This window comes from Desmodus rotundus, chromosome 6 (genome assembly GCF_022682495.2).
Source record: "Desmodus rotundus isolate HL8 chromosome 6, HLdesRot8A.1, whole genome shotgun sequence".
Lineage (NCBI taxonomy): Eukaryota > Metazoa > Chordata > Mammalia > Chiroptera > Phyllostomidae > Desmodus > Desmodus rotundus.
Window position 1 is genome coordinate 89261805 of NC_071392.1, and position 27810 is coordinate 89289614.

A 27810-nucleotide genomic window follows, 5' to 3' on the forward strand; every position below is an offset into this window, starting at 1 on the left:
AGGGGGAAAATCTGCAAAACATGATCAAACACTAGTATTTGTAATATACAAGAAGTCCTTCAAAATCTTAAGAAAAAAAATCCAACCTAATTTTAAAAGATCCAAGACCATAATAAGCCAATTCATGAAAGAAATATGAACAACAGATACTCAACTGCACCGCATAGCAAAGGAACAAATTTCTTACCCATCACACTGACAAAGGTTAAAAAGATGGTAACATTTGATGTTGGGAATATAAACAGACACCCTGGTAAACAGCTGGCCAGAGTGGAAAGGTGAAGCCTTTGGGCAGCACTGTGGTGGTAATCCCTATCAAAATTTTAAACACCACATCCTCAACTTTTCCTACAAAAGCACTCGAGAGATGCAAAGATGCATATGAAGAGTCTTCACCGCAACACGGATTACAAAAGTGAAACATAACAACCGAAACGTCTAACAACAGGGCAGTCAATCATGCCGTGCACTGGGAGGGAGCCGGAGGCCCCGGCAGGGCTGTGCAGTGACGGCCCCAATGGCAGGCCTGTTCTACCTGGAAGGGACTTTTCAAAATAGAATGTATATTATCATTATTAGCACGTTACAGATACAGAAGAACTCTCAAAGAATAAAAGTCATGGGAATCGGACTGTTTTATGTATTTCTTTATCTGAATTCTTCAAGTTATCACTTTGCAATGCCCCTTTTAATTGGAAAGATGAAAAAACAGGAATTTCACTGACCCAACAGATATTCACATTAGCTGATATAAAACTGCCACATCAGTTGCCAAGGCAGCTCATTAAATCTACCTCCCAAAATGGTACAAGTGATAATCTTTTATAAAATCTAATAAGAAAAAACAGAATCCTAAGCGGTAAATTTAAATCAATCTACATTATCAAGCTAAATAAGTTGTGCCAGAGTTCTAGGTCTAATAAAATTTTCCTATTTCTTCATAGCAATAAGTGTTTTTTAACACTGCAAACTAGACAAGCATTTCTTTTGGTTTTGGCTTGTTCTGTGTGCTTTTAAAATACCTGTCAAAATTTGGTTTTGCATTTTGGGGAAAAAAATCTTTGTAAATAGTCAATTTAACAATAATTTTTAAACACAAACTATATACGCATCATTCCAGAAGAAACACAATAAATTAAATGCAACTTGTCCTGGCTGGTGTGGCTCAGTTGGTTGGATCTTCACCCCATAACCAACAGGTAGCGGGTTCATTTCCTAGTCAGGGCCCATACCTAGGTTGTGGGTCTGATTCCCAAACCCTGGTCAGAGTGAGTGCGGGGAACAACCAAATGATGCTTCTCCTCACACTGATGTTTCTCTCTCCCCCTTCCTCTCCCTCTAAAAGCAATTTAAAAAATTCCGACTGGTATGGCTTAGTGGATTGGGAGTCACCCCACAAACCAAAAGGTTGACAGTTCGATTCCCAGTCAGGGTACATACCTGGGGTTCAGGCCAGGTCCCCAGTAGGGGGCGCACGAGAGGCAACCACAGGTTGATGTTGCTCTCCCTCTTTCTCCCTCCCCTCCCCTCTGTCTAAAAATAAAATAAATAAAATCTTTAAAATATAAACTCAAAACATTGTAAGTGACCTTTCTTTTTTCTTAAATGACCCTTTGGAAGTGCATTAAATGCTTTTACTGGGTTAGTTTCCTTTCAAAAGAGAAGAAACACTTCCTTTACAGTCATTTAAGAAATGCTCCATCTATTTCAGCCAAAAGAAAGCCAGAAAGAAAGCAAAGGCTGCAGTGATTTGAAAAGCTACACGGGTGTAAGAACCAGCAGAGTTGATATAGGACTAAATTCTCCAAGAAAATACAAACAAATGGTTAAGACAAGCGAACAGTAGCAGAAAGCAACTTAAAAACCAGTTCCATCAGGAACCAAGAAAGGATGGATATATTCAGACTGAAATCCAAACCTGACACTTGGGAGAGACATCCGTTTATTTTTAAGACATGACAAAAGCAACCTCGCTCCCTTCCAATCTGCTCAAAGGACTCAGGAGACTCTAGACCTATTGGTGCTGTAATCCCGCAATTTCCAAAGGAAAGAACGCATGTCAGTGTGTTGAAGAGTATGTTTAAGTAAAAGAATACTAAAATTATACATTGGGTACACTAACATACTTTTTTTCTTTGCAACCAATATCTACAGCTAATTTAGGAAAGCCTATTACCAAGTCAATAAATAATGTCAAGTGTTTACATGCAAAAAATAAGTCCAAACTGCAAACATATTAAAGAACTTACACATTCTATGTTATTTTGATAGAAGTCTCTCCAAAAAAATATACAAATGTCAAATGATAGGTGATGAACTTAAAATCATTTCAGATGTCACTAGGAAGAGCAAGCCCATGTACTAAAAAGCCCAAGACGTTTAATTCTTCCCAAACAGGAGGACTAGGAGGCCTTCCTGACACTGCTCGTATGTCAAGCACTCTCAAGAAGCCCCATGTTTCAACACACATGAGAAATTCTCACTCTTGTAGTACACAAGACACAGAATTCTTGTAAGAACATTATGTTCTCCTAGGAATCTAAAAATGCATATTAGCAGGGCATTTTAAAATTACAAAGCCAATCACACCACTTGCCCAGCAGACAGACATCATTTGAGCAAGCCTCCTTCAGTCATAACAGGGATAGGTAATAAAAGCTTGATATGAAGAATCAATAAAGGGGAAAGTGCTTTGTGTTTTTTAAGCAAGAAATAAACAAATGTTCGAAAAGAAATGCACTAGTAAGAACTACAAGAGTAATGCTTAAACCAGTTTCTTCATTAAAACTGGCAAAGCAGCACACTGCCTGGAGAGAATGACTCACGTGAAGACTTACAGAAGACGAAGGAATGAAAGTCACCTGGAAGTGTTGTGATGAATGGCCACATGCTATGGCACTAAGGCATGTGTCCCTTGGCTTGTATGCTTCACGTAATGACATTTTTAAGCTCCTTAAAAAGATCAACCGAAGAACAAAAAATAAACAAATAAATGTAAAACATATATTACAGTCACTGACTTCAATAAGTCAGAAGTATTTTAAAAGCACAAAAATAGACACATTCTGCAGGTAACACTACTTAAGGTTCTGTAACCTCACCAAAAAACAGGTACCAAAGTGTCGTAAACACACATTAAGAAAACAACATACTACAGATGTTGTCTCTAGGTTCAACTGCAAGAGCTACTTAATCTGAAGTCAGCATCTACAGCAGTCACTTCATTAGACCAGAAAGTAAACTTGTCAGACATTCTTTACTAAAATAACCTAGACAAAATCAGTCACTTTAAAACCAAGTGTATGTACAAGTACAGAAGAGAAGTAGAAGACGTGTAAAAAACGGAAAACTGTCACTGAATCATCATCGTGCCACAAAGGATTTAAACTGCAGACGGGACTTATAAAGGACCAGTGTATAAAAACGAGCAGCGTTACAGCAGCATTTCCAAGTGCTGACAGCCACCGACTAGGTGTCTGGGTCAACACCGCAGTCCCAAACCCTGCCAGGCCCGCTCCTGGGAAGGTCTGCAGAACAGGCTGACTGTTATTTATCCTCCTGCTTCTAACCTACTTCTCACTCCAACTTTTAGGGCCTATACAAGAAATCAATATACAGCTGAAAAGGCTCAAACTGAAGAAAAAAAAAAAAAATAGATGTATTCTTCACTGAAAAGTAAGGCGATTAGACAGAGATCATTAAAATTCCTTTCCACCCCTAAGATTTTATTATTTATTGTGATAACAGCAAAAAGCTTGTCACAAACTGTATAAACCTTCAATTCCCAAAAGTCAGGGATGATGGCCTGAAAGGAGGTGAGGATGGGGGAGTAAAAGAAGAATCCTCTGAAGCAGACTGGTGACCAAGAGCAGCTCAAAACCAACGTGCCTGACCAGGCCAGAGTTCATGCAACAGAAATTGAACTCCTGAGGCTGGGATCACTTCCCTCCTTTCCCCTCCTATTTTGTGAGAATGGTGTTTCTCAACCTTCAAGGGGTACTAAGTTTAGAAAACAGTTTTATTAAAATGCTAATTTCTTCTCATAATTTCTCACATAAGTTCACAATAAAAAATTAGATACCTTTACATGCAATGATGTGTATCTCCATTTGACAAAATCAAAAGAAATTTTCAACTGGTAAATATTCATTTGACTCTATTATATTCTTAAATTTAATATCAAAATTACATTATGAGCAACTGAACTTGTACATAAACAATGAACTTCACTAATTTTTAATGTATCTGAGCGAAGTGTACTCTTCTGGGCCCACATCAGATCATCAGAGCAAGCCACACTGGCTGAACTCTTCTAAGGCTCAGCTTCCTCACCTGGGGGGAAGGCGCAGCACAGCCACTTGAAGACCCATTGAAACTGTGTGCGCACAGCGCCCTGCACAGTGCAGAAGTCGTAACTGCTGCTAACTTTTGTTATTAATGTGAGTTGGGCTTGTGATAGTATTTTGAGCTTTGTAATGGATGGCAAAAAAAAGTATTCCATGTGTTTCTACTTTATTTCCCCAAATTTCTAAGATTCATTCCTCCTAGGTGGGAAAAAAATGAGGATTTTTTTGTCCTTCACCTCAAAATTTTCAAAAGGTCACCAGACAAAACTTTCAAAAGAACGACTAGAAGCCCCTTGCTTAGCCCTTTCAAGACCATTCTGACTAACATAGGAAAAAAACCCTTTCGCCCTTACTGCATCAATAAACAGTCATTGCCTCCGCCATGCGGGCCTGACCTGTCCCGGGTGGCGCAGGCGGGGTCGTGGCGTATCACACAAATGCATACAAGTGCTGGTCAGAGCTTTAAAGAGTAGTCACCTGAATGGTGACTACTCTTTAAAACACGTGAATGGCTAAGAACATCCCGAGTCAGGCGTCACCACTGAGGCCACCCACCGTCACAACGTCATCACCAGGACCGTGTCTACAGCACCCTGGGCTACTGTGACAGTGCCGACAAGTCTCTGAAGCCAGTGTGTGAGGGTCACAGGTCTCAGACGGGAGCAAAGTAGGGCTTGATTATCACCATGTTATATTAAAAATGGCTGCTCATTAAAATATATTTTAGAAGAAATTCCAGAGTTTAGGTCAGCAATTTTCAACTTTTTCACGTCATTCCACACATAAACTAATTACTAAATTCTGCGGCACACCAAAAAATACATTTTTTGTGGCATGGACAAAAATAATACGTATAATTTTGATTCGTTCATATTGGACAGCTACTGTTTTGTTGGCTGATGTCATTTTCTTATTTAACGATCGAAGGGAAAAGAGGTCAGTGCCCCTGACTAAAGAGTTAGGTATTGCTTCTTTTTTTTTTTTTTAAGGTTTTATTTATTTTTTAGAGAGAGGGGTAGGGAAGGAGGAAGAGAGGGAGAGAAATATGGATGTGTGAGAGAAACATCAATCGGCTGCCCCTCACATACCCCCAACCGGGGACCTGGCCCGCAACCCAGACCTGTGCCCTGACTAGGAATTGAACTAGTGACCTTGAAGTTCGTAGACTGATGCTCTACCCACTAAGCCACCAGCCAGGGAGGGTAATGCATGTTTTTAAAACTTCTTGTGGCACACTGGTTGAAAATTGCTAGTTTACGTAGATACTCGGGTCAACAATTATCTACTACACGAGGTAATCTAAATTCCAAATCACTTTTTCCCTCTTTCTGCTTAAGCCCATTCAGATAGCATAACATACCCTATGCCATCTTCCTATATAAAACAGGCACTTAAATAGAAATGCTTTAACATGGTTCTACACTGTTTAAGTGTCCACACTGTCTTTCATCTTGTTGTCACCTGTTTTCCTGAATCATACAATCTACCACAGACTTATCGCCTCCCTCTAAGAATAGGATTTTTTTTTTGGAGGAATTAATATCTCATTCATTCAAAAATGCTATAGAAAAGGACATTCCAAGTCCTCAATACTGAATTTAAAAATTCTTATAGAAACCCTGGTTGAATGGCTCAGTGGGTTGGAGCATCGTCCTGTACACCAAAAGGTTGTGGGTTCGATCCCCAGTCAGGGCATGTATGGGAAGTAACTGATAGATGTTTCTCTCTCTCTCCCTCCCTCTCTCTCTAAGATCAATACACATACCCTCAGGTGAGAATTTTTTTAAAGTTCTTATTAAAAGAACGTCAGAATTTAAACAAAATGTGGAAAACTTTGTCTATGAATTTGAACACAAAGAAGAGATTTCTTACAGCATGGCTAATTCATATTAATGGGGGGGAAAAGATAAGTGAGTCAGAAAGCCTTGCTCTAAATAGTGATCTGATGAGGACATTGAAGAGTATTTAATTTAAAAGATACTTTTCAACAACAGTCTTTAAAAATCTAGCAATCTGCCTACTAAGAGTGGAAAGTATGTCAAACACTAGAGCTCTCTTATAGGTATTAGTGCTACCTAAGGCAGACATTAACAGTTATACAGGAAGAGAAATGGCAGTAAGAAGGTGGACATCCAGAAGTCAGTGGCTTTCTCTGGACAAGCAACAGCGCCCCACCAGCAAACAGCAGAGAGCACTGAGAAGGCCCGCAGCGCGTGAGTTAACCAACCTCCCTGGTCCCGCGCAATGAGCTCACAGAAGTCAGGATGTGCACGGGCTGTATCCTTCGCTGCTTCCATTCTTGGTTTAAGATTTCCGTTCTTTCCACAATTTTCTGACGATTGGAACTAAACATACTCTTTAAAAAAATGAAGGAGGAGGAAAATAAATTGTTCATTTTTAGAACATTTGTAATATCTCTACTGCAGGTTAAAATCTAGTGATTTTTCAAAAATATCAGGAGCATTCCCTCTAATGCATAAAGATTTTTAAATAAACTGTGGTTTTCCACATTTAAATAATACAAAACACCACACCTATTATTTGACTGCAAATGGGAGGGGAACAGGGAATTATTTCCATCCTTTGTTGACTTCACATTTTTAAAAAATTGTAGTGACTTTAGAAACGTAAAACCACGCACAACCCTGTGTATGTGGGCCCGGAGTCCACACGTGCAGTGCAAAAAAAGGCAGTGAGTTCCAAGCAGGCTGAAAATCTTTCCCTTGTCACTAACGTGCATGGTATAATTTTCATGTTAAGACAGATAAGAATCTGAGCTTCCCAGTCTTCATTTATAATAATGTAAATATGGCCTTGGCTGAAAATGTACCTTTCAAATGAAAACTTATCGTTAGGGAGAAAAAAGCTACCTTCAATTGTACATGCATTTTCACAAAAGACAAGGAACGTGATACCTTTACTTCGTCAGCTCGCCTGAACCTCTTGAGCTGTCGCAGCCGCATGTACTCTGATTTCACACGCTTCCGCCAGCAAACTGGTCCCTTCTCGGACTTCTTCCCAGTCTGGCCCATGATTATTCTAAAAGCAATGGTTTCATATCAAAATCACTAATCTAACCAGCTGAATATGATCACTTGTGTTTTAATCCCCAGCAAACTAACAATAAACAAAAGAAATAATACATAATTGTAGTGCAGGCATTTGCAGAAGGGTGCTCATTTGATCTGTATGGTTAAATCCTTAAAACATGTCATTCAAAGTACTATAAAGTTTTACTCATCACAACTTTTAAAAGATATATTTACAAAGATTCCCCACCCCTAGAGACCAGCCATCTTATAGAAACACGATCCCATTACAGGAATTAAGTATACTATTTAACAAGCTAGTTTTTAATCTATGACATCCACACTGTGGAGCACAAAAATGTAGAATGACCCTAAGTTTTCACCATTACATTACTAGCAAAATTGAGTAATATAATTAAAAATGACAAATCCAAAAAAGTAAAATGTACATACAGCACTAAAAGTAGAAAAAGTACAATACAAAATAAATGCAAAAATTAAAGTATTCCCCCTACACACTTTGAAACCATGATTCTCACCGTAAAAACTGTGATAAAAGTGTGGATTTTTGCCTCTTGTGCTACGTTTGTTCACATGAGAAGTCCCTCTGCCCGCAAGAAAAAAAAAGGAATGCAGCAAATGCAGTCAGGCCGGCTGCCTCATCTTCAGTCTCAGGCTCTGGGAACCAGCCTGTTCCATCCTGGGGACAACCTACAGTTCACCAGATGTCTCATTCACATTAGAGTCCCCACTTTGAGTCTAAGTAAGTGGACTGTTCTGGAACATTTTCTTCTCAAACTATTAAACCATACCTGTATCTTCAAAAGATTAGAACATTTCTCTGGCAGACAGTACAAAGATGCCACGTTCAGGAGTTTTGCTTTAATTTCTCTAAGAGCAGTGGAAAGCCACTGAGTGTTTTATGTAACAGGGGAGGGGAGGTTTCCACCTTGGAAGGGCCAGGTGACTGCAAAGCAGGAGGGGAGGTGGAGAAACAGAAGCGCAAGGTGAGGCCAGAGTAGATCGGACTGCAGTACAGTCTCCAGACAAGAGTGGACATCAGCTCTACCACCACACTGGTGACGGGAGAGAAAAGGAATTCAAGGATTACTCAGAAGAAAACCAGGTGATGATTTAAATGTGGGAGAAGATGACTTTCTGGCCTGAATAATTGAGTAAGGTTTCATTTGTCTACCTGCTTACATAAAACCCTCAGGCACAAAGAAAACTGCCTAAGATGACCAGATTTAGAGAAAGCGCCCATAGGTCAGGGTAACCCTCAGTAAGAATACTCAACCACCAAACAGTGACAAAGAATGCAAATGGTAGACTATTCAGAGCTGAAAGAGGGGCAAAGAAAGCATGTAATAAGCAATGATTATGGCCCAAGCAATGAATATACAAAGATGAATGAAACACAGAATTTGCCCTTTTGGAGCTGCTATTCTACCTAAGAAAGAAAAAAAAATTCCAATATAAGATTTATATGAGGGGGCAGTACTGAGTGGACTACGGAAGAGGGAGGGCAAGGAAGGCGACAAAACAGCCTTACCAGGTACGATGGAGCTCAAAGCCCAAGAAAGAATGAAACTCCGAGGTATGAGCGACACACCTGGAGATGGGGCTGTCCAGGCAGAGGCTCAGCCTGCAGACCCCAAACTCCAAGGTCTGAACAAATGGGAAGAATGAAGAGATTTCAGAAACTGAGATAAGAACAGTTAAATGAGGTCACAGAGATAGGAGTAATCCTGTGAAAGGTTAAAAATGTGGCCTTGCCTGGGGGTTGCTGAAGTGGGACAAAGGTATCAGTCCTCAGAACTGAGAAGACAACTCTAGATGACTGGCTCTGAGGGAAAGCAGGAAGTCAGGAGGGAAGAAGAAAGCTATAAAGATGGGGAAGAGGGCAAAAGACACCAAAATTAAGAAGAAATTGCCCCTGGCTGGTGTGGCTCAGTGAACAGAGTGCTGGCCTCTGAGGCAAGAGGTCACTGGTTCTATTCCCGGTTGGGGTTGCGGGTGGGAACCCCAGGGAGGGGCTGTGAGAGGCAACTACACCTTGATGTTTCTCTCCCTCTCTTTCTTTCTTCCTCCCTTCCCCTCTGTCTGAAAATAAATAAATCTTTAAAAGAAGAAATTGGAACTTCCTTTAAAAAATAATTTTGTGGCAATTGTTTGCATTCAATTCTGCTAGTTAACAGAGGATCTCAAGTAATACTATGCAAATTATTTTAGACATTTAACACTTCAAAGGCCTAGAAAGAAAAGGAATCTGATAAAAAGTGATTATCAGTTGCTTCATTAGCTCATAAACTATTTCACATTGATCTACTGCCTTGACAAATTCTTGGTCCTTGGAGGCTACACCAGATAAAACCTATAGCAGGAGCTCGGCATGTAGTTTTCACGTTTCCAACGTGAGAACTGTTACAGTTCTTCCTAGGTGCGCACGAGCTCTGTCTCCGTAGGGGGTCTCACGAGCCAGCACTACCTGTCTCTGCACAGGAGCCCTCCTGGTCCAACATGCTGGAGCAACTCCATGCTGTTGCCACCTCAGTGACTATGCAGTGTGTCACAGCAAAAGTTAAACCAAGTTTAACTAAACTAAACAAGCTGGGCGATCAACAACAAAACACTTCAAAACTGAATCTAGAACCAACCTCTCTTGAAAAAGGGCAAATATGGATACATTTCCACATTTGCAGATTTCACAAAGCTCTTCCAAACAAAGTACATGAGTGGAGGTTTTAGTCTATAGGATGAGCCTGTAATTGCACAACTGAGAGGAAATGAAGAAAATCAGAGTAATTCATTTAGGGGAAATTATCAAAAATATGACCTAAGAAATAACTCAAAGTGCCCAGACTGTCCTTTGGAAGTCCAGGAATGACCAGGCAGATCTGTGAAGAATAAAGCACGAGGCCCCATTTAGAAGGCTGTTGTATAGGACAAACTCTCTCCCACTATCGTAGCATTTATAATAAGAATTTTTGTGTTCTTCACTGCACTTCACCCCCACGTGAGCTTCAGCAGCAAGATCCATTTTTATTCATTTATGAAATCCCAGGGCCTGGCTATGTGCTTGGCAGAGAGTAGATTCTAAAGCAAACAAACAAATAGGTTTGCTAGTGTGCACCAATCATGAGGAGCTCATAAAGTCACGGGCATGAAAAGGAAGGGTGCCTGAGCATGGAAAATGGTCAGCTGTGCCCCGTTACCAAACCCCCCGAGAGATGAGTCTCAGGGGCAACAGAACCCTACGGTCCCGCTGCCCTACCAGTTAAGAGTCCTGAGTACATATCTGGAGCTCCCTGAATTTCTTTCTAAGACAGCTGACAGTGCCTCAAAACCACCCCATTCAAACAACAGGGAGAACACCACCTCCCTCAAAGCTGGTGGCATGCGGACCTGCCCAGCTGCACACCTGTTAGGTCGTCAGCCTTCAAATGTAGGCTCCCCTCAGCCTCCAATCGGGCTTCTGATTCCATTTTCCATCACACCATAGCCAAGTATTGAGATATAGCTCTGAATATGCATGTATTACCAAAAAGAAACCTTTATGAAAACAACTTACCACTAAATGGATGGGAATTTGTGAATACACCCAACTTTTAAATTTCTCAAATCACTAGATTTGTTTTGTTTCGTAAGTGAAATAAATAGCACTAGTATGTTTTTTATCCAGGACATGAAAACACCTTCTCTTATTCAAAACAGATTATGGTATAGCTCGAGTCACTGAAACAAGATACCATACAGTGAAACCAAAATAACAGTTATGGTTTATTTCAAAGGGCAAACCAGATTATAGCAGGTGACCATCAAAACCTTAACATAATGAAGTAAAGCCTATGGAATTACAAAACAAGTAAAATTAAGAAAAATTATATAGCCCAGCCTGTGTGGCTCAGTTGGTTAGAGCATCGTCCCGTGCACTGAAAGGTCGTGGATTCAATTCCCAGTCAAGGCACATACATACCTAGGTTGCGGGTTCAATCCCCAGTTGGGGCGTGTGCAGGAGGCAACCAACCAATGTTTCTCTCACATCAATGTTTCTTTCTCTCTCTTCCTCTCTCTCTGGAATCAATAAAAAACTGTTTTTAAGTTAAAAAAAAAAAAAAAAAAACAGCCCTGGCTGGTGTGGCTCAGTGGCTCTTTAAAAACAAAGAAAGAAAGAAAGGGCAAACTTATACAGTCTAGAGTCTATGTTATTTATCAAACCAACTCAAATACCCCAAACACCACACCATGGTAACCTAGTTCTGCCCCTCTAGAGCAGACTCGGTTGGTTCTGCTACCCTCTGGGGACTTCCCACCACCCCCTCTGAGGACCACCACTGCCACGGGAGGAAGCCTGGGGTCCCAGCTTGGCCAAGGCCCACTGCTCCCTGCAGTCACCAGTACCACGCTGGACACATAACCAGAAGTGGTCCAGCCACAATGAGAATCTCAGGAGGGTCCCTGGAACATGAAGGCAAGAATGCTCACTTTTCCACTTAGATGTAAGCCTGGAAACATGTTGCTCTGAGGATGGCTGGAAGCCAACTTGGAACCACAAGGGAAAAGACAGCAAAGACAGAGTCAACGACAGAGAAAGAAGACACCCAGGAAATGGACCCTCATCCCATCTCTGATTCCTGAAGCAGGCATGCTATGCTAAACCAACTCCAGAACTATGCAGTCAGGTAAGCCAAGTAATTCCCCCTCTTCTTCCGAAACCAGTTTGGATGAGGTGCTCTGCCACTTGAAATACTGAAGGGGTCTGAGATATATTCTTAGTACTGAGATTATATGTACAATAAAGCCTGAAATGACAGAAGGTGGGTTCTCATCATCGATGGCATCATGAGAAGCAACAGTTATACATGGGGGCAGCTCTGCTCCCCAACAGGTAAGGAGCTTCCTCTGCCCTCCCAAGTGTCTACAACCCCGGTGACGTGGCCAAGACACACCTTGCTACCTTGCGGGTGACAGGGCCGCACAGCCCCAAGAATCAGCCCCAAGAATCAATCTTCTCTGTCAGGTCCAGCCCTGGCCCACTTGTGAGGGCCTTCACCTAAGACACATTCCTGCCCCTCCTTAGTAAGTTGCCAATGACTGAGGTTTTGTTTTGGGGGTGTTTATTTTTTAAGTTTCCTGGGCATTTTTCAGGGCCCTTGATGCCTTTCTTTAAGGGTTCTTCATTCCTAAGGATTTGCCAAACCAAGGCATTAGCCATCTCTTTAGTCTTGCTGAGTCCTGTTCCTACTTATCAGAAGAAAGCTAGCAATAAATTACACGTACTCCTTATCCTTCCCAAATAAATTAACAGCATTCACTCTGACTCCTAACTGAATACCACACTAAAAAGGGCGAAATCCAAACCCAACAAAATTTAAGTATACAATTGCAATATGCTTGATGTCCTTTTCTGACTAAAATGTCTTTTTACTTCACAACAAGACTGTCATAAAATTGCCTATTTTGAAAAGTCACCAGTCTTCAATAGTAATTTTATGTTTAAAATTCTTTGAGACCATCTGTTAGTCTCATTTAACAATTTCATTTATTTGTTAAGTAAAAATCCATTGCTTTAATAAACTCTAAAGTAAATTAATAGTAAATAGATTTTGTAGGTAAAAATAAAGAGAACAATATAAAGAGAACCTAGACAGACACAGAGATCAAACTTTTGGTAAGAGGTAAAAACTAACGACTTAGGAGAAGTAGATCTTGTGCGCAAAGGAAAATATACAACACCTACACGCCACGAAAAGACTGAGCAAGCGAAGACTTCGAGAGACAGATGCGAAGGCCACCGCACTGCACCCTGCACTCAGGACTCAACAAGACCGCAGACCTCAGTCCATGTGGCCTGTGAGTGCTGCAAGGGTTCCCAGGCCGGGCAACGTTCTAGCTCAGAGAGAGAAGAGAACCACCATGCTTAGTAATGGCTGTTAGGAAAATGGGACCGAGAACATGGGAAACAGCACTCCCCATTCCAAACTCAGTTCAACAATAAACTAGCAAGTCGACAGTAAATTCTAAGTCCTCTTAAATTCTAAATCATATCCAGTCTTAAAAGACAAGAGCACAGACTCCAAACCCAGCCTTTCTGGGTTCAGACCCCAGGACTCCCACATGCCAGCCGTTAGTGAACTTGACCAAGTTACTAAACATCCTTGTGCCTCTTCTCCCCTCATGAAAAAGAGATTAGCACAAGAGTATCTACCTCACAGAGGTGTTATGAGAAGCAAATTTATGTAAGGTGCACAGGACAGTGCCATAATATTGGCTATGAACTACACGAATAGCAGAAGCATAAGACAGGAATTACAACATTCACAAAAAAAAGCTAAGTTAGACAATAATCCAGTGTGAAAGTCATTTTTTAAAACTGTAGACTGTATGCAAATACAAACAAAGACAGATGTCAACAGACCTCAGGAAAGGCATCTGGACAGAAAGGCAGGTAGACTATACAACAAATCTAACCATATTAGAACCTTGTGAGATAGCTTCACGGAACAGGGTGGGAAAGGAGCCTCCCCTAGGCAACTTCAAAAAGCTGCGTTTGACTGGATAGAGGAAAGCTAAAAATAAAAAAGAGCCTTGGCTGGTGTAGCTCAGTGGAATGAGCGCCAGCCTGAGATTTAAAAGGTTGCTGGTTCGATTCCCAGTCAGGGTACATGCCTGGGTTGCACAGTTGGGGGCATGTGAGAGGCAATCACTAGATGTATCTCTCACATGTTTTTCTCCTTCTTTCTCACTCCCATCCCCTCTCTCTAAAAGTAAATGAATAAGTAATTTTTAAAAAGATAAAAAAAGAACTGTGCATAAACACTGTACTCTAGTTGTTAAATTTCTCACAGGGGTTCCAATTACAAATAAGCAAGGGGTGGAGATGGACTAGAGTCAGAGATATTGGTATGAACTCATTTATTTTAAGATACGGGCACACAGGTTCAGAAATATAGACATGCACACGGCTTAGCAGATACATGTTTACTTCCAAGCTGCGTTCACAGAGGGCCTAGAAGCAGGGACACTACAGGAGCACACCCAGCAGCCATATCTTTTGTTCTAAATACCACTCTCCAGTACAAGGAAGCGGAGCAGTAAAAAATTGGCTGGTTCTAGGGCTGGGACAAGGAAAAAACAAAAGCCTGTAGCAGAAAGTAAGGAACTGCTCAAAAGATGCAAGGATGGGGATGTGTCACAGACAAGGACCACATACTAAGGGAACAACTCCCCATGGCCAAAGCTGGAATAATCTGAACAGCAAAATAAATCACAATGGTACCATATTAAAACTGAATTAATAAAATTAAGTATCCATGAGTCTGTGATGTAATATGTGATGAAGTAACTAAGTAAATGGAGGAGAAGAGACAAATCTTCCACACAGGCAATTCCAGCAGCATAGTGTGTGTGGACACTCCCTGATCTGCCAGGTAGCACTCCACCCCTTCCCCAGGAGGGCAGACTAGGCTCAGTGAGCCACACCCAAAGCAGAGTCTGGGAAGGGAACTGCAAAGAGTGTCACAGGGGAGAAACCCAGAGGACACCACTGGCCAAGTGGTCAAGGTTAAAGCATCAGTGATAAGGACGGTCACTGTCATGTGCCCCTAAAAAACCTCATTACCCATAACCTCAGTCTAATCGCACTAAAACCACCAGCCCAGCCCAAAATGAAGGGCATTTCTACAAAACATCTGACCAGTACTGCTCAAAACTATCAAGGTCGCAACAAGGAAAGACAGAAACTATCACAGATAGGAAGAGACTAAGGAAACAATGAAATGCGATGTGGTGTCTTGGACTGGATCCTAGAACAGAAAAGAAAAAAACTGGTAAAATCCAAGTGAAATCTCTAGTTTAGTTAACAGTAACATACTAACACTGGCTTCTTAATTTTGACAAATGTACCACGATTATAGAAAACTAAAATTATTCAAAAATAAAGTTTTTTTATAGAGAATCAAGTTACACAACAACCATTACGTAAAGACATCCTTTTTAAAATGACAACCACTTTTTAAAATAATAAACAGAACAGAAATACATTTGAAAAAGTTAAAATACTTTATAGAATGTTAAATAGAAGGGGAAACTGTGCAGATAATTAGAATGATTTAAAAACATGAGGTTAGAAATGCCCCAGCTGGGAGACAGTAGTAAACACTTAACACAGGAAAAAGCATCTGAACTGCTGTCTGAGTAGAGAGAAGTGTTAATATCCATTCAATCATCCAACCAATATTTGCTGAACATCTAATACATGATAGGCACTATTATAGAAGCTGAAGACTTAGCAATAAATACAACCAAAAATCTGTGGCCTCGTAGAACTTAAAATCTGCTTGAAAGGAAACAATCAAAATAAAAAATGTTTCATACGTAAGATGGTGTTGAGTGCTAGGGAAAGACAAGTAAGTAAGACAAGACACGTAAGTAAGGCAAGGCAGGTATGGGAAGGCTGGCAAGCAGGAAACTGTGCTGAAGCACTCAGCACCCTATGCGGGTTGCAAAGCCAGTGGGAGGATGGATGCAGAGATCCCACCAACATGTACTTTGTTCCCATCAACCAGCAACAATTTGTTAACAGCAAACCCCGAAGTGAAGTATGCAATAAAATATTTCCTAGTAAAGATTCCAAAAATAATTGGATTAATTATCTATCTGACACAGACTTCAATAACTACACAAGGCTCCAGTGATCAGCGCTTTACAGAATATTCAACTGCCATTAAAACTCGCATTCAGGGACTGCTTAGGTGTCAACTATTCGGGTTAACTACTGGGTTGGCCAAAGAGTATATGGTTTTTTCCGTAAAATAAAAGACACATTTTTCACTTTCACCAGTAACTTTATTGATTTGGATATTTTGAGTAGGTTGGCTATCTCCCACTATTGGCTGCTAGTGGGTAGAGGACAGGGGTACAGCTAAACATCTTCCAGTGCATGAGACAGCCCCACAGCAAAGAATGATTTGACCAAAACATCTGTAGTACCAAGGAACTTTGCAAACCACTTCTGACACATTCAGTCAGTCACAGCACCTTCTCCATACACTGCACAAATCTTTTATTGTGTTTCAGTTGCGTTTTTACCTTTCTTAAAATAATAAAGCATAACACACTCAAAATGTCTCATTTTCTTCCATCTTCAATATTAAAATGGCTACACAAAAATTCAACAATTTTGATTTTTTTTAATGCATGCTGTATGACAGCTGTCACAATACACTCTAACAAAATTGTTTTGAATGAAATTAAAGACAACTAAGCCCTACTAGAGCCATCATACAGAAAGAACTAAATGAACTTTTTGGCCAACCCAATACTTCTACATCTGATTATCCTGAACAAATAAAGACTAAAAGTTAACATGATTTTATAAAATATGCTTACGCTAATAGCCATTCTCTGTGTTAGTACTGTTAAAACCAATTAACGAAATATAATGAAACTGGTCCTGAGGCTGCCATGCGATTCTGTAAGCTCTAATGTCAACTACTCAGTTTCCAAAAATAAGTGTCATTAAATATGTGTTGCTGATTTGATTGTGTTTAATTTGTAATGCTGCTTTGGTCTTACCATAAAGGAGTTTATGTCTGTACATTTTTAGGGAACATATTTTAAAAAAATAAAGTCAACTCAACCCTGAAGTTTCATTCAACACTCAAGTTGAAAAACCCGTTATAAAAAACTGAAGTACTGAAATAATTCAGGAATAAAGTGGTAAGTGTTCTGACTGGGTTGATGGCAGTGTGAATGGAGAAAAGGGATGGCAAGGATGACCTAAAATCAGAAAGCAAGATAGCCCTGGCCAGGCAGCTCAGTTGGTTGGGGCCTCATCTAGATACACCAAGGTTGTGGGTTCGAACACAGTCAGGGCACATGTTGGAATCAGTCAATGAATTCATGAATGGGTGGAGCAACAGATGGATGATTCTGTTTCTCTCTCACTCTCTCTCTCTCCCCCCACTCCTTCTTCTCTCTCTAAAATTTTTTTTTAATTTTTTAAAGGCAGATGTACTCATACGAGAAACAAAAAAACTTTTTTTGATGACAAAAAATTTGAAACTGATGATCCAGATTGAGATGTTACTCACATGCAGTTACCAGCATAGACAAATAGAATGGATAGAAAGTTCAAACACCATCCACCATTCTTGAGCATTTTGGTCTCAGGACCCCTTCAGTTTATATGGGCTCCATCTATCAACATTTGGCATATTAGAAATTAAAAACTGAGAAACTCTTAAAACATTAACTCATTTACAAATAATGCCAATTATATGTTAATATAAATAACAGATTTTTTTAAATTATTTTCCTTCTTAAAAATATCAGTGAGTGACATAGTTCTACGTTTCTGACAATTTCTTCAATATCTATCTTAATAGAAGACAGCTGGATTCTCCTATCTGCTTCAGCATTCAATCTGCTCCAATATGTTGTTTTGGTTAAAGAATATGAAGATCTATTCTCAAACAGATATTTAGCAAAAACGGGAAGAGTATTTGACAGCCTTTTGGGGTAACTGTGGATTTACCGCATGCTTTGATATTAGACCAAAACTATTCTATGGGAAAAGTGGCTAGATGACCTTGCAACTGAATCTCAGAGGTGCTTTTCCAAGACAACTACTTTTCTATTAACAATGGTAGTTTCTTAAAAGATCAGCTGCATCTGAAACTGTATCAAATAAACTTTTCCCACTCTGCTACATTCAAGTGCATTGGCCTATTAACTTTAAATGGATCTTCAACCCACGCATGATTCTGTATCATTCCTCATTTGAAAAATACTGGCCCACTGAATCATGCAGATTTTCCAGGAGCAGACATATTTCAAAACATTGTATTTATTAAACCCACTGATCTCCTCATAAGTCTTTAAGTGTTTATTGGGAAGCTGTCCAGCTCAGTGACAGATACAAATTTTCAAAAAATTCTGTTTTGCTTGAAAGCTTAAATGTTATCATCAGCAAGACAAAGGTCACTTGTTCCCCTTGAAGTGACAGGTTCACTTTGTCAAAAAATGTTTTCCAAATACACAAGCTGAATAATCATAGTTCGTCTGCCCACCCCTTTTAAGTAAAAATGGTGTTCTCTGTGGAAAAAGCAGTTAGTGTAACTTGCCATTTAACTGCCTTAAGTGCTTTTGCTAGAGAATCGTCATACTTTGGAGTATGAAATAGAGGCTCCTTATGTATATTTCCATCTTGTTGCACAGAATGTTAAAAATGTGTGCACTCAGGATTGTGTTAATAAAATTAATAATTTTTATCACTTTATCAAGGACAAGGTCCAGTAAAAATGTCTTTTTTTACTCCAAGTGCTAGGGTGCCAACTGGTTTTATACACCATTCCTTTCTTATTTGTGCATATGTTAACACAGTAAAAAAAATTAAGGCAAGTAACATCTTAGTATTATTACAAAAATAGTTCTAACATCACAGACCCCCTGAGGTCCACAGACCACACTTCAAGTCCAGCTCCCATAAGTGTATCCAGAACCATATCAATCAAAAATCACGACAGTACTCTGCACTTTTTCCAGTTGTCTAGCAGAGAGCCTAGAACAGGCATATAGTAAAATTATATATTTTTAAGACATAAGAATGAAAGCCTAGAAACCACCAATCTTGCAACTAAAAAATAAAAAAGGAAACAAAAGTCTACGTGAAAAATATTTAATGAGGGATACTTCGCTGTATTCTGAGGGATACAGAATCCAAACAACAGTTTGTCATACATCTGTGCCAAACTAAGAGACTAGTGTCTAACAAAACTGGTCTTACACACCCAGCTTGTTCCGCCCATCCGTCCACCCTTTGCCACGGGCTGTCAGATCTCACCAAGAGCCACAGCCACTCACTCACTCCTCTGACTCTCTGCTGCCTAAACCCGCCCCATCCCACCAACCACCTCCCCACAGACTTACAATTCACAGACCCCCATGAAGGAAAGATAAACTGCAATCTTGTTCCAGGGACCCTTCGCTTCCTAGAATGCCATTTTTATTTAAAAAGAAGGAAAAGGACAAAAAATGCACAAGCTCACAAGCGCTAGACACAAACATTCCACCCAAATGACTTGCAAAATGCTAGCAGAAGAAACTTCTGAAACTTCAGTTTGAAGGACTTGGAAAGCCAGGAATAGAGGTATTATCAACCAGTCAATAAGAATTTATGGAGCATTCAAAAAATGCTAAGTCCTCTGAGAGACACAACTGTGACAGATACAACAGGCGACTGAAGTGACTAAACTTTAGTGGGTCACTTGTACGCGTGACTACAGAGGAGAAAGTAGTATGAACAGCATTTGTTTTCATAGAGTATTTAGGAAACAGATGCATCCATGACTAGTAACAAGGAAAAAAAATAGAGATCGTTATTTGTAGCCCTGGTTTAAGTAGTGCTGAAAAGCACAATAGTGTTAAAAGGCACAGGAACATTACAAAAATGTGGCAATCTTGGCTGAATGATAGAAAACATTAACTCTATTCTTACAGCAACAGTGAGTAGATTGCATTAAGGTATTTTCCCAAAAAATAAGATCGCTTTCCTCCTCCCAGCAGAAGAGTAAACTAAACTCACAAGTTCAACAGAGTCTACTGACTGCCACTCCTGTGTTTATTTCAAAGTTACATTGGTCTTACAAAAACAAGTTCAAGAAAAAAAATGGCCATATAAATTTACACCAACTGGAGAAGTGGCTGATCACAAATGTTTTAAAGAATCTGCTTGAAGAATACATAAAACAGGTTAACTAAACTGACGTCTAGAGGTTAAAGTTTTCTTTGAAAACTATGCTCATCTATTTAATAAACTAAATCCTCTCATTTTCTTAGAAATGTACTCAGTTTACTGAGACGCTGTTAGAAAAGAAATAGAACAAAAAAATTATGAACCAGAAGACATTAAAACTATGATCTATAACTCATTATAATTCAAGGATGAGCCCTGAGATGCGTATTATTTCCTTAGCACTCCACTTGATACAAGCAAACATAATGAAAAGGCAGGTAAGTCCAATGACAGATACTCTTCCTCCTAGGAAGTCTATTTTAAATCTTATACCTCAAGTAAGCCAACACCTAACACAAATTTAACAACATACATTGAACAAAATTTTAAGAGAATCTCGGTTTAAGTAAAAACAAGGAATCTGTCCACTATTCCAGCCAATCAGTGTATGTATGTGACCATGAGCTAGGCAACAGGAATCTGCTTTTCCTACAACCTGTTCCACGTGTCTTTCACTGTATTTAGCAACTCAGAGCAATTCTAGTGCTAAAAGATAAGCATTTTTCATACATCCTTGGCCCAAGCACAAACCAACAACTCTGTGCAACTGAACAGTGGTCTGTCTGTTCTCACGCTGATAGAGTAGGCAGGTAGGCAGACATGAGCAGAGCAGGAAAGATAGGCCAGGTACAAAATGTCACCAGGGTGGAAAGTCCCAGGTGCCTGGCAATGGGCAAAACTAGAGAAAACAACTATCATAGGCTAGGACTTGCCCCCAGGATGACCTTTCCTCCCCTAGGGTGACCTTTCCTCCCCAAGCATGTCATTAGTCATGAGGTTTAGACCCCCATAGAGGACAAACAAGGGGGCAGAGAATAGCCTCATACAACTCCCAAGCAATGACAGGAGGCCAACACAGGACAGCAGAGACTCTGACAGGTCAGCTTCAGGAAGTAGTTAGCCCGTCCCAGCTACAAGGAGTCCTCGCCAACATCCCAGTGTAGCTCTTACGTCACTGCTAACTTCTGGTGCTGTAATTCAGCTGTCTCTGTTGTCCTCCTGGGTGAGTAGTCTTCTAAAGCATGCCTGCATCTTCCTTCTTCAGGAGTATATCCTCCCTTCCTTATTCCTAAACTCTAAGGGTCCCCGCGAGACTTGTACCAGACAGAGGAGAAGTGGGCTGCGGCAGCTCATCCTGGGCTAACCCCTGAGCTGTTTCTGGGGACTCTTCCTTTGCTTCTGTAACTTGTTTCCTGTGTCCCCATAGTCGAGTGTGGCTCACTCTTGCCTCTTTGTGCTCTCAATCTCCTTTCTCAGGACCTACAGCCAGGGGAGCCATGAACAGCAGCTGTTCGTTAATTGCTTTCTGAGTCTGAACAAAACCTTTTGCAAGACAAACGAGAGCCTGAATTCATTGTGCTCTGAAAATCAGAAGCACTTCTGCCCTCTGGCTCAAATTCTGGGTATTCTTAGGTGACTATGTGGAGGTGTCAGAAGGTATCCCTCACCAGGAGCAGGAGCCCCCAGGGAATTCCAACACAACTGTAATTAGATAATTGACTTGTCTGGGGACTCACACACAAAGCCTTCTCGGCTGTATTAGACAGCCAGAGAGAGAAACTGAGGCCCGTAAGAGGGTTGAAGCTACTCGGGAGGTAACGCCCCAAAGGGCTCAACACGCAAGCAGCACACTCAACCCACTACACAACATCCCTAGAAATCTGTTCAGACTCCACAGACCTCAAAGTGAGACACCATTCCTGCAAGGCCAAAAACTTGGGCCTGCTCCCTGGCTCCGTCCCTCTTCCCATGTCTTTACCAATCCTTCTTTCGCACACATCCCAGACTCTCGACCTCTGGGCTCAAGATACATACCCACCACTTTCTCTTCGTGCACCTCCAGGTTTCCTCCGACAACAGAAGCTCTTGGATCCTCCCCCTCCTATCTGTTCCCAGGGGTCCTACTGTATGTGCCTCACCTCTTAGCACTGCAAGCCCTCACGGCATCTCCCAAGGTCCACATCTTTACTACCTGGTCTCCTGAGACCAACGCCAGTCAGTGGCCTGCTTGACCCTCAATGCCGTGGCAAACACTAGCGTGATCCTGGCTTACAAGCCCTATTTCTGGCCTACCGCACCTTCAGGGCACCCTCTCTTGTTGGCTTCTTCAGCACTTCATCCATCTCCTACATGTTTCTTTCCTTGGACCAATTGGTCCTCCACCAATTTCCCTATAAAACCAATCCCCACTTTGGCATAGGGGCAAATTTTCCCTACACCCTGTCGTATCCAGGGATACCCAGCAGTTTGTGATCTCCCTAGAGTAGGCTGACAGGACTCGCCCCCAAGGACAGGGTGCTGCCTCCATCTGGCCAGCCCAGCTAATACACGTAGGTCAGCAGGGATCTTCCCTGATCCCTCCCAGGTCCCCCATCTTTTAAAAATCCCTTTCTGCATACTCCCTTACGACCCCTGAGACCGGGAAAGGGGCCACCCTCAACAACTCCTACACTCTTCTAATCATCTTTGCATTATTGAGTTCCATGAGAGCCTCAGGGACAGCTGTACAGGGACCCTACCTCTTCTCTTAGGGGTGATGCCCTCTCCCTAGTAGGGGTGCCAGGAACATGAAAGGCAGGGCAACAAGCCACTAGCTTGACTACTGAAGACCAGAGTTATAGGACGAGTTTTTCACCTGAGGCAACAGAGCTACTGGGCACTCCTTGTACAAAAAGACATAAAGGGGAGGGGGAACCTCCAGTAGGCCAGCTAGGGTGGGAAGCATCAAGTGACAACACCTCACTTGAGGTATGGGCCACACTCATTATCAGTGTGGAGTTAAGGCCACCTGTCTGAGTAAAGTCAAATGCCAGAGGTCCTAGAGCTACCACCTTTGACCATTGGTAAGGCTGCCCTCAGAGCACAGGTTAGGTACTCTACACCCTGGGTAGCTCATGGGTGCCAGCGTATAGGGTACCCACTCGACTGTGCTTCAGGACAGCCCAGAACAGCTCAGAGACTTGCAGGGACACCTCTAACCCTCGGCTTATCACATATCTGTCTCTGTAGATGGGAAACCAGTCCATCATACCTCGAGAGACCCTTTGCGGTACATACTCACCAACTGGGAGAAATCTGACCCTGAGTCCCTCAAGGAAAAGAGGCTCATCTTTTTTTGCAACATGGCCTGGCCCCAGTATAAACTGGGCGACAGAAAGGTTCGACCAATTCATGGCAACATTAATTTTAATACTATCTTACAGCTAGACCTATTTTGCCATTCCCAAAGAAACTGGACAGAGGCTGCACACAACCAAGTCTTCATGGCCCTCAGCAATGATCCTCCACTGTGTACTACTTGTAAACTAGACCCCCCTGTAATTGCTATACTTTACTCACAGCTCCCTTACCTCCCCAGGAAGAGGCTTCTCCTTCTCCTGGCCTCCCCTGGCCCTGGAGGAAGAAGAGTGAATCACCAGTCAGGCTCCAGTTCCCCCTCCCCTGTACCTGGGACCTCTCGTACCTGCTTTAACCTGCCCTTTACAAGAAGTATCGACACCAACAGGAATCCCTATTAGAGTACACGTTCCTTTCTCCATGAAAGATTTACAACAGATTCAACAGGACCTAGGAAGATTCTCAGAAGACCAAGAGAGATATACTGAAAAATTCCAGGGGTTAATCCAAAGCTTTGACCTAACCTGGAGGGTTATCTCTATAATCCTTAATCAATCTTTAACTAAGGGAGAGACAAGATTACAGAGGTTGCCATTCAATTTGGGGATGACTTACATATGACAGACCCTCAATATCCTATAGGGATGACTGCTGTACCAGCCATTGATCCCTAAGGGGACTGGAATGCCCCTCAAGGAGCCTGAAACCAGCCAGGACCATTGTTTACGATGCCTTCTAGGGGGGATGAAACAGAGTCAATCTAAACCAATTAATTACACAAAGATAGCAACTATAAACCAGGGCCCACAGGAGATTCCCACCACCTTCCTAGAGATTAAGGAAAGCCATCACTGAATACACCAACTTAGATCCTGAGCCAGAGGCAGGCCAACTAGTCCTAGGAGATCTATTTTTAAGCAGGCCACCCCCAATACCTAGAGAAAATTTCAAAAGCTCTCTGTAGGACCCATATTCCTACCCAGAACTCCTTATTAAGGCAGCCTCATCCGAAAGGAGGTAGAGAGGGAGAGAAATATTGATGTGTAAGAGAAACATCGATTGGTCTGCCTCTCGTACACGCACCCAGACTTAAGGACCAGGTCCACAACCTAGGCATGTGCCCTGACTAGGAATCGAATCCGTGACCTTTCACTTTGCAGAATAATGCCTAACCAACTGAGCTACAGCAGTCAGGGCTCATCCAACTTCTATAACCAGGATCTAGAGAAGTAGAAGAGGCTTCTCTTAAAGGAGAGGCATAAAGATCAGAGACAGGTGCAGTTATTAGCCATAGTCCAATCCAGCTACTCAGGTAGAGTGGGTCCTGGTGGCCCTGGAAGGAGACCTCCCCCCCCCCCCGAAAATGCCAAATCTACAGAAAATCTGGGCATTGGAAGGAATGTCCCCTGTGGGGTAAGCCTGACAGACCCTGTCCACTCTGCCTTGACTGTGGGCACTGGAGAAGGGACTGCCCCAGGAATCACAGGGATCCTGGGTCAGACCCATCCCCACTTATGGCCCTAGACTGAAGGAGCTTTGGGGCACTATTCACCTCCCAGACAGAACATCAACAACACAGGATGGAACCTAGGGCAACCTTGGAAGTTGCAGATAAGACTGTTGATACCAGAGCCACATTCTCATTCTTAACAACCTTCTCTGGATCCCTCTCCTTGGCCTCTCATCTGGTAGTAGGCAGAGATGGTAAGCCGACCAACAAACAGCTCATTCCAGCAATATGCTGCCACTGGGAGGGCCTCCTATATTCCTACCAATTTAGTTCGTTACCCCTGAATGTCCCAGCCCTCTATTTGGCTGAGATCTTTTAGAAAAACTCGGAGCCCAATCAACTTTCCAGGGAGAACAGGAGTCTTTACCAAATTTTATAGCCTTCTGTTCCCATCAGGATCCTCAAAATTCTAAGGAAGAAAAAAAACTAGTTAAAAATTAATTTCCCACGTAAACCCTGAAGTTTGGGCAAATAAAATACTCAGATGATCTAAGACTCCTACCCTGGTCCAAATCTACTTAAAGGACCCCAACAACTACCCAAGAAAAAAAGGCAATGTACCCTAAGAGACCAGAATTAAGAAAAGGCCCTGAGGCCCTCCAACGGGCTCCACCAACATGGCCTCCTCAGACCTTGCAATTCCCCCTGTAATACTCCTATTTTGGTCATAAGAAAATCAAATGGTGACTATAGGGTAGTCCGGGATCTCCAAATAATAAATGAGGCTGTAACCCCACACCACAAAATCATCCCTAACCTATACACCATCCTGACAAATTACACCCAAAAGCACCTGGCTTTCCGCTCTATATGTAGAAGATGCATTCTTCTGTACGCCAGTACACCCAGATCCCGAATGTCTCTTGACTTCTGAATGTACAATACCCCAGAGTGGAAAGAGACACACAACTGACCTGGCCTGCTCTTCCCCAGGGATTCTGGGATAGTCCCCTCCTTCGGTTCGGCCCTCAGCTGCAACCTCCAGGATCTACCCCTACATACTCCAGGATGTAGATGACCCACTCAACTCCCCCACAGGAGAAGGCCTAAGAGCTGCCCAAGAAACCCTAAATTTCAGCCTCCCAGGGCTACAAAGTATCTCCACAAAAAGTCAATTAATCTCCCAGGAGACTACTTACTTAGACATAATTCTCACTCCTGGAGAACAAAGCCTCTCCCATTACTGGGTACAGGCAATTGAAGGGTTACCACCCAGTCCCAGAAGACAGCTTCTAACCTAATTCTGCAGGTTGTGGGCACAAGAATATGGACTATTAGCAAACCCCTTCCACAAAGCTCTAAAAGAAGGGACCAATGTAGAGCCCTTACATAGAAGGGGAATAACAGCGGGCATTTGAAAAAATAAAACTAGAATTCACCAAGGCTCCCACCCTTGGTCTATCCGGAACTGACAAACCCTTCCAAGTATTTGTTACAGAAAAATAAAGAGTCTTAACCCAATCCTTAGAAATAAAACTCAGCCCTACAGGCTATTTTTCTAAAACACTTTCTTAAAATAAAAAAGCATAATACACCGAAAATGGTATCTTCTTCCATCTTCAATATCAAAATGACTACACAAAAATTCACCAACTTGGATAATTTTTTTAAATGCATACTGTCACAATACAGTCTAACAAAATTGTTTACAATGAAGTTAAAGACAACTAAGTGCTATCAGGGCCATCTTACAGAAAAAAACAAACTTTTGGCCAATCCAATATATGGGCAACCTTTCCAATATTCAGATCTCCTATTAGATTCTGAATCCCTTACTTAAACGAATATATCACCTCCCTCAGACAGGTTCAAAGGTCCATCCAGGAATGTGGCAACAAAAGACTCCCTCCCCCTGGGGCCGATGACGCAGGACGGATGGCCTTCCTACTGGGAACTCAAGTATTCATAAAAACCTGGGAGGACGGGCCCCTCAAGACCAGCTAAGTCCAGGTTGGAAGGGTCCTCCCCTGTACTGTTTTCCACTCCTACAGCCATCAAAGTCCTGGGACTGCGAGCTGGATACACCATACCAGAGTCAAACTCTACATACCAGAAGACCCAACACCCACTCAGCATCCAGACTACTCCTGAGAGTCAACTGGAGACCTCAAACTCCTCTCTGAACAGACTGCCAAATCAGCAGCTTGCAAACCTTACTCAGAATCTGGGAATACCGCCCCTTGCCAACTCCAGACACCATTGCAACCTCCTTCCACACCCAGGCCTCATCATCCCTCTGACAGAGAGCAAGGATCACTTGGTTCTAAAGGAAAACTCGTCCCTTTTCAGCAGGAAGTAGCTATAGAAGAGATCCAATGCCTCCTTCTCTTAAGAGAATTCAGAGCCAAGAATCCTTGAAGAGAAAATGATAGAGTAGGCAAGTAGGCAGACATGAGCAGAGCAGGATAGGCCAGGTACATAACGTCACCAGGGCTAAAAGTCCCAGGTGCTTGGCAATGGGTAAAACTAGAGAAAACAACTTAATAGGCTAGGACCTTGCCCCGAGGGGGACCTTTCCTCCCCTAGCATGTCATTAGTCATGCGGTTCAGACCTCCTTAGAGGAGGAACAAGGGGCCAGAGAATAGCCTCAGAGACTTCCATAAAACACTCCCATTGACAGGAGTCGAACAGGAGTTGGCAGGACAGGCTCTGGTAGGTCAGCCTAAGGAAAGAAGTAGTTAGCCCCTCCCAACCAAGGAGTCCTTGCCAAGACTCAAGGGCAGCTCTTTGAGCCAAGAATTCTTGGCTCTGAAAGCTTTCTTAGCTGAACTCAAGAACCGAGGTCCAACATAACTGCTAACAGTACTAGAGAAAGATGGACTGGTTTTGGACTGCAAAAGAAAGTATTTATGATACAGCATCTTCCTAGAAACTTTTCATGGATAACTCTGCTGACATGCTATTGCTGCCTTGTATGTACACTGACCTGATTATTAAAAACCCCAAATAAGACGTGATTCTCTATTCTGATGACAGAATCAAAAATGGATTCACACTACTAATCCCAGAAC

At 41.9% G+C, this 27810-nt stretch overlaps 1 protein-coding gene across 11 annotated transcripts in view; it reads right to left on the reverse strand.

Annotated features, from left to right (window-relative positions):
* EZH2 (enhancer of zeste 2 polycomb repressive complex 2 subunit) overlaps positions 1 to 27810 on the reverse strand; it is a 69371-nt gene that overhangs the window by 32463 nt on the left and 9098 nt on the right. For 2 of the 11 annotated variants that reach the window (XM_053926821.1, XM_053926820.1), the window contains exons 2-4: positions 11352 to 11449; positions 7262 to 7385; positions 6601 to 6702 (exon numbers count right to left, since the gene is read on the reverse strand). The exons of 2 other annotated variants lie outside the window; for them this stretch is intronic. In XM_053926821.1, coding sequence (XP_053782796.1) covers positions 6601 to 6702; positions 7262 to 7378 — 219 coding nt within the window. In that variant the 5' untranslated portion in view covers positions 7379 to 7385; positions 11352 to 11449. Of the gene's footprint in view, positions 1 to 6573; positions 6703 to 7261; positions 7386 to 11351; positions 11450 to 27810 lie in introns of those variants that run through there. 7 more of the 11 variants (XM_053926817.1, XM_053926818.1, XM_045198750.2 and 4 more) reach the window with 4 other exon arrangements.